Raw genomic sequence first — 7518 nt, 5'->3', positions numbered from 1 at the left:
CACACACACACAGCCCTACCTGCAGACTCACACACACACACAGCCCTACCTGCAGACTCACACACACACACACACACACATACAGCCCTACCTGCAGACTCACACACACACACACACACACACAGCCCTACCTGCAGACGTCGACGTCCACCTGCCGGCCGGGGGGCGGGGCCACCTGGGCGGCGCCCAGCGGGGGCTTGAGGGCGTCGGCTGCAGTCATGTTTCTGGGCATCATGATCTGGGGGAGGGGCCTGGGGGGCGTCTCGGCCCCCCCCTCTCCGTCCTCCACCTCGGCCTCTTTGGGGGGGGCCCGGGCCCGGCCCCCCCTCCGGGCGCGCCGGGCGGGGGGGTGGGGGCAGGCGTCCTGGTCCAGGCGGTCCGGCCGCGCCCCGCAGCAGTAGCGGGCGTGGCAGGTCCCGCAGCAAGAGGCCCCCGGACAGCGGGCAGCGGTGACGGCCCGGCCCCCCAGGTCCAAGTGGCCCCTGCACAGCCCCCCCACAGGTTAGGGTGGTTCCCATAACACAGCCCCCCCCACAGGTTAGAGTGGTTCCCATAACACAGCCCCCCCACAGGTTAGAGTGGTTCCCATAACACAGCCCCCCCACAGGTTAGGGTGGTTCCCATAACACAGCCCCCCCACAGGTTAGAGTGGTTCCCATAACACAGCCCCCCCACAGGTTAGGGTGGTTCCCATAACACAGCCCCCCCACAGGTTAGAGTGGTTCCCATAACACAGCCCCCCCCCACAGGTTAGAGTGGTTCCCATAACACAGCCCCCCCCACAGGTTAGAGTGGTTCCCATAACACAGCCCCCCCCACAGGTTAGAGTGGTTCCCATAACACAGCCCCCCCCACAGGTTAGAGTGGTTCCCATAACACAGCCCCCCCCACAGGTTAGAGTGGTTCCCATAACACAGCCCCCCCCACAGGTTAGAGTGGTTCCCATGAAGGTACCAGTATCGGAAATCAAATGCAGGATGGGGTATCGGTGAGTCTGTGGTCCGATCCGATCACATGACTCATTTACCTCACAGAGAGCAACGAACACTACGGTGTTAGGGTTAACCCTAACCCTAGGGTTAACCCTAACCCTAACACTACGGTGTTAGGGTTAACCCTAACCCTAGGGTTAACCCTAGGGTTAGGGTTAGCCCTAACCCTAGGGTTAGGGTTAGGGTTAACCCTAACACTAACACTAACCCCCTACGGTGTAAGGGTTAGGGTTAGGGTTAACCCTAACCCTAACCCTAACCCTAACACCGTAGGGGGTTAGGATTAACCCTAACCCTAACCCTAACACCGTAGGGGGTTAGTGTTAATGTTAGGGTTAACCCTAACCCTAACCCTAACACTACTGTGTTTGGCTCTTTGTTAGCAGTCGGAGGAGGGAAGTCGGAACGGGAAACGTGTCCTCTCCGACCTACGTGCAGTCGAGCTTCCAAGTCGGAAAAACAGTGATGCTCACGCTTAACTACAAGAATACAGATGTATCATCATAATTATAGATTATGAATGTATCATTATAATTATAGATTATGAATGTATTATTATAATTATAGATTATGAATGTATCATTATAATTATAGATTATGAATGTATTATTATAATTATAGATTATGAATGTATTATTATTATTAAAGATTATGAATGTAAATGATCTAGTTCTGAAAAAATATAAAAAATAAAAAATATATATTTCTGTAGAATAAATAGTCTACAGAAATTAAACCGGCTTTACATCGCTGTCATCGTAAGAGAGCTCTTCAATAAGTACAAGTTAGTAGTGACAGTAGACGCTGAATCGGTATAAACTCGGTATTGGCAGAGTTCAGAAATCGTTAACGGGAAGGAAACAATGGTCTGGGGACATCTCCACACACGTAAGACTAGGACCGGGGCGGCTCTGAGGAACCCGGGTTCACCGCTGGTGGGCGGGGAGGAGATCTCTCCTCTGGTGACATCACAAGTGGGATGTGACTCCCCTTTGTGATGTCACCAGTGGACGGGTTTTGAAAGGGCTTGAAGCATCCCAGCTGCTGGGGGAACAGAGGCTGTGCTTCATGAACCCCCTCCAACCAGCGGGGGAAGGGGGGAGCCGGATCTCTCAACCCCTGGGAGACGAGTCAAAGGGGTTTGACAGTGGGTCATGAATGGGGAGGAGAGGACCTCTTTCTTTATCCTCCATCAGCTCCTGAACAGAGGCGGCCTCATCTCCTGCCTCGCAAACATCCCATAATGACACAGTGACGAGCGGTCAGTGTTGACTCCTCCTGACCGCCTTTCTGCTCCAAACATTTTCACCTTTGGACCCAATCAACTTCTGCCCGTCACATCAGGAGCTATCGGTGCTAGAGAGCAGCTAAAAGCAGCATCTGTAGAGAGACAAGCAGCGTCTGTAGAGAGACAGCGTCTGTAGAAAGACAGAGTCTGTAGAGAGAGAAGCAGCGTCTGTAGAGAGACAGTGTCTGTAGAGAGCCAAGCAGCACCTATAGAGAGACAGCATCTGTTGAGAGACAAGCAGCGTCTGTAGAGAGACAACGTCTGTAGAGAGACAGCGTCTGTAGAGAGACAAGCAGTGTCTGTAGAGACACGGGCAGCGTCTGTAGAGAAACAAGCGTCTGTAGAAAGACAGAGTCTGTAGAGAGAGAAGCAGCGTCTGTAGAGAGACAAGCGTCTGTAGAGAGACAGCGTCTGTAGAGAGACAAGCGTCTGTAAAGAGAGAAGCAGCGTCTGTTGAGAGACAAGCATCTGTAGAGAGACAGCGTCTGTAGAGAGACAAGCAGCGTCTGTAGAGACACGGGCAGCGTCTGTTGAGAGACAAGCAACGTCTGTAGATAGACAAGCAGTGTCTGTAGAGAGAAAGCGTCTGTAGAGAGACAGCGTCTGTAGAGAGACAAACAGCGTCTGTAGAGAGAAAGCGTCTGTAGAGAGACAGCGTTTGTAGAGAGACAAGCGTTCGTAGAGAGACAGCATCTGTAGAGACACAAGCAGCGTCCGTAGAGAGACAGCGTCTATAGAGAGACAAGCAGCGTCCGTAGAGAGACAGAGTCTGTAGAGAGACAAGCAGCGTCCGTAGAGAGACAGCGTCTGTAGAGAGACAAACAGCGTCCGTAGAGAGACAAACAGCGTCCGTAGAGAGACAGCGTCTGTAGGGATGCATCCAAAGCTGTCGGCCGTTACTATAGTAACCTCACGGAAACCCTAGCAACATACGGTAACTGTGGCATCATTCGGTAACCATAGCAAGTATCCATAACAACAGCCACTTACCATAGAAACAAGCAGCAACTCTAGCAACGCACAGCAAAGTTCAACCAAACCCCCACAGTACAGATCTGTTACACAACCTCATCTATCTGACCAACAGACACACACACACACAAAGACACACACACACACACACACACAAAGACACACAATGACACACACACACACGTACCTGCAGTCCTCGCCGTCTCCCAGCGGGTGCTCGTGGGCGTCGGCCGTGGTCTCGTTGTGCGGCAACGTGATCCGGGGGAGGGGCTTAGGGGGGAGGGGCTTAGGGGCCGACTCAGCATCCCCCGCCTCCCCGGGGGGCGCTGTTGGAGACGGTCGCCGTGGCGACGTAAGTCCGGTCAGCAGGAGCGTAGCGTCACGCCGCCCCGCGTCTCCGTGGTCGCCGATTGCCACGGAGACGGCGAGGAGCAGCAGGAGGAGGGGGAGGGGCGTCGCCCCCTGGTGGTGGGCGGAGGTCATTCTCTCCTGCTCCTTCTCCTGCGTTATTTAATTTGAGGAGCGGTGTCTTCTCTGAGGTCCTCAGACAGAAGCGGGTGAAGTGGTGAAACGCCACGAGTGTTACCGTCTCGGTGCCGTAGCCATGGCAACCGGTGACTTCCTGGCCCTAAAGGTTGAGGAGGTGTTGTTGGACTAGTGGCTTTATGTAAACATGCCCCCCCCCTCGTTGAGCAGCTTCCTGTAAACGCTGAGGCCGATGGGGGCTAGCTAGCTAATGGCTATCGTTCATAAATACAGGCCGATGGGGGCTAGCTAGCTAATGGCTATCGTTTATAAATACAGGCCGATGGGGGCTAGCTAGCTAATGGCTATCGTTTATAAACACAGGCCAATTGGGGCTAGCAAGCTAATGGCTATCGTTTATAAACACAGGCCAATTGGGGCTAGCTAGCTAATGGCTATCATTTATAAAAACAGGCTCTCAGCCCAAACTGCAGCCAGCGGAAATCTGTCCAACAAACTGCTGTCTCTACGAAATAGTCAACAAGTTTGGAAGTTCATCGACTTGTCCGATGTGTAAACAAAGTGCAGACTTAAACGGAGTCGAGGGACCAAAGGTTTGACGACCGCACGACCCGACGCTCGACAGGAGACGGGAGGTCAGCGTTGTAAACATGTAGCGCGGGATGTAAACTTTACTCACTTTCCTTTGTGTTCCTTTGAAATGGTTTCTGGTTTGGCACTTATGTCTGGGGGACGGTCCTCCGCCGTTCTCCCCTCAATCTCTCTGTAAACACGGTCTGACCTCCAGGTGAGACCCAGGTGAGACCTCCAGGTGAGACTTCCAGGTGAGACCCCCTGCTGTCCCCAGTGGAGACGGGACCGGTCTGCTGCCTCTGACCCGACGGCCTCCGGACTAGGAGAGCTGCTCAGGAGGGGTTCACCGTCAGCAGCGCTAGCAGTCAGCACTAGCAGTCAGTGCTAGCTGTCAGTGCTAGCAGCCAGTGCTAGCAGTCAGTGCTAGCTGTCAGTGCTAGCTGTCAGTGCTAGCAGTCAGTGCTAGCAGTCAGTGCTAGCTGTCAATGCTAGAAGTCAGTGCTAGCATTCAGTTCTAGCAGTCAGTGCTAGCAGTCGGTGCTAGCTGTCAGCTCTAGCTAGGTACCATGTAGTGAGACTTCTGCTCTGGTGCACCTCCTGCAGGGTGAGGGGTCAGGGTGAGGACAAGAGGAAGGGGAGGAGGAGGAGGAGGAGGAGGCGGAAGGAGGTCTATGTGCGCGGGCCGTGGTCGCAGGGTCTCTGCTCTGAGCTCAGCGCTGCCCAGCGGAATAGGACGAAGGCGGGGCGGGCTCCGGCTCTGGAGGGGCGGGGCTCGGACCGCACGACACGCATGGAAATATCCCGACTCATCCGTCGATGGGAAGGACACACACCGAAACCTCTGAACCTCGCTGTGGGAGGGGCCTAACCTCACTGTGGGAGGGGCCTTACGAGGTCAGCGCTCTCTTGAGGAGGAGTTACGAGTGGAAAACGATCGGTGTACAAAATCCACTTCTCACCAAAAGCCTCTGAAGGTGGAGGCTGAGTGGAGGCTGAGGGTGGAGGCTGAGTGGAGGCTAAGGGTGGAGGCTGAAGGTGGAAGCTGAAGGTTGGAAGATAAGGGTGGAGGCTGAAGGTTGGAGGCTGAGTGGAGGCTGAGGGTGGAGGCTGAAGTTTGGAAGATAAGGGTGGAGGCTGAAGGTTGGAGGCTGAGGGTGGAGGCTGAGTGGAGGCTGAAGGTTGGAAGCTAAGGGTGGAGGCTGAAGGTTGGAGGCTGAGTGGAGGCTGAGGGTGGAGGCTGAATGTTAGAAGATAAGGTTGGAGGCTGAAGGTTGGAGGCTGAGGGTGGAGGCTGAGTGGAGGCTGAAGGTTGGAGGCTGAGGGTGGAGGCTGAAGGTGGAGTGTGTCTCCGTCCCTGAATGTGCCCTGAGATGCTTGGCTCAAGGGGTTTTATGGCAGGTCTCATATGGCTTTAGGCTCTGCTGCTCTGAGGGGTGACAGGGCGTGGCCCCAGAGGGCGTGGCCTCAGAGGGTGTGGCCCCAGAGGGTGTGGCCTCCCGGGGGCCTGGGGGGTCCTTGGCCTCAGCTGGCAGACCGCGGACCGGCTCCGAGGGAAGGCCTCATGTCGGCGGTTTGAATCCCGGCAGTAAGCGGGAGGACGAGGAGGAGGGGGAGGAGGAGGAGGAGGAGGAGGAGGAGGAGGAGGAGGAGGAGGAGGACGAGGAGGACGAGGAGGAGGAGGACGAGGAGGGGGTCCCGCTGATATATTGATTGACCTCGCACCGGAGGAGGGGAGGCGTTGCCAGGGACGATGGTCGCCGTAGGGACGCTGATGCTTTGGTTTGATTGGAGGAGAAGGGCTCCTTCTAGAAGCTTCTTCTACCGACGACAGCCCTTAGAAATACTGGAACACAGGAGGGGAGGGGCAGGTCAGAGGTCAGACGGAGGTAAAGGTCAGAGGGCGGTGAGGTTGCAGATGAGTCTAACAGAACCCTCCTCCCCCACGTGGCCAGCGACGCAGGAGGTGGAGCTACAGAGGGCTGCAGCCTGTGGACGTAGAGGAGCATGTTCTGTAGCCAGTGAGTCACTATGGATACTATAGCTCCAACACGGAGATGACCCATATACACACACACACACACACACACACACACACACACACACACACACACACACACACACACACAGCGGGCCACAGCTGCCTGAAATCCTGACCTTGATAAAGTGAGAGAGTCACCATATGGAAAGAGAGTGTGTTTAGTGTGTCTGTGTCAGTGTGTGTGTCTGTGTGTGGTGGGTGCTTGTGTGTGTGTGTGTGTGTGTAGGTGTGTGTGTGTGTGTAGGTGTGTGTGTGTGTGTCAGTGTGTGTCAGTCAGTGTGTGTCTGTGTGCGTGCATGCGTGAGTGCGTGCGTGTGTGCGTGTGCAAGGTTAGAGAGAGGAAGTGGGTGTGAGAGAGAGATGGAGAAAGAAGCAGAGTGGGAGAGGCCACAGATGGGTCCTCCTCGGCCATGTTCAGTCTCTGCTCCTCTCAGACCTCCTCTCCTCTCAGACCTCCTCTCCTCTCCTCTCAGACCTCCCCTCCTCTCCTCTCAGACCTCCTCTCCTCTCAGACCTCCTCTCCTCTCCTCTCCTCTTAGACCTCCTATCCGAGCTCCTCTCAGACCTCCTCTCCTCAGACCTCCTCTCCTCTCCTCTCAGACCTCCTCTCCTCTCCTCTCCTCTTAGACCTCCTATCCGAGCTCCTCTCCTCTCTGACCTCCTCTCCTCTTAGACCTCCTCTCAGACCTCCTCTCTTACCTCCTCTCCTCTCTGAGCTCCTCTCCTCTCTTACCTCCTCTCCTCTCTGACCTCTTCTCTGAGCTCCTCTCTGCCTCTATGGGGGACATGAGGCTGGGCCTCTATGGGGGACATGAGGCTGGGCCTCTCTGCCTCTATGGGGACATGAGGCTGGGCCTCTATGGGCGACATGAGGCTGGGCCTCTCTGCCTCTATGGGGGACATGAGGCTGGGCCTCTCTGCCTCTATGGGGGACATGAGGCTGGGCCTCTGCCTCTATGGGGGACATGAGGCTGGGCCTCTCTGCCTCTATGGGGGACATGAGGCTGGGCCTCTCTGCCTCTATGGGGACATGAGGCTGGGCCTCTCTGCCTCTATGGGGGACATGAGGCTGGGCCTCTGCCTCTATGGGGGACATGAGGCTGGGCCTCTTTGCCTCTATTGGGGACCTGAGGCTGGGCCTCTATGGGGACATGAGGCTGGGCCTCTGC

The 7518-nt window shown here is 55.6% G+C and overlaps 1 protein-coding gene across 1 annotated transcript in view; it reads right to left on the bottom strand.

Annotated features, from left to right (window-relative positions):
* Positions 1-7252, bottom strand: part of LOC307084796 (uncharacterized protein) — a gene marked incomplete at both ends in the record, with an annotated part of 13228 nt that extends 5976 nt beyond the window's left edge. The window contains 3 exons of the mRNA XM_079749299.1: positions 132-482; positions 3440-3578; positions 7123-7252. Of these exons, the coding sequence (XP_079605425.1) occupies positions 132-482; positions 3440-3578; positions 7123-7252 (620 nt within the window). The remainder of the gene's footprint in view (positions 1-131; positions 483-3439; positions 3579-7122) is intronic.
* Positions 7253-7518: the final 266 nt, after the last annotated feature.

Source organism: Pollachius pollachius, assembly GCF_949987615.1.
Source record: "Pollachius pollachius genome assembly, chromosome: 13".
NCBI lineage: Eukaryota > Metazoa > Chordata > Actinopteri > Gadiformes > Gadidae > Pollachius > Pollachius pollachius.
The sequence above is the reverse complement of the archived record's forward strand: the minus strand, read 5'-3'. Positions and strand labels throughout refer to the sequence as shown.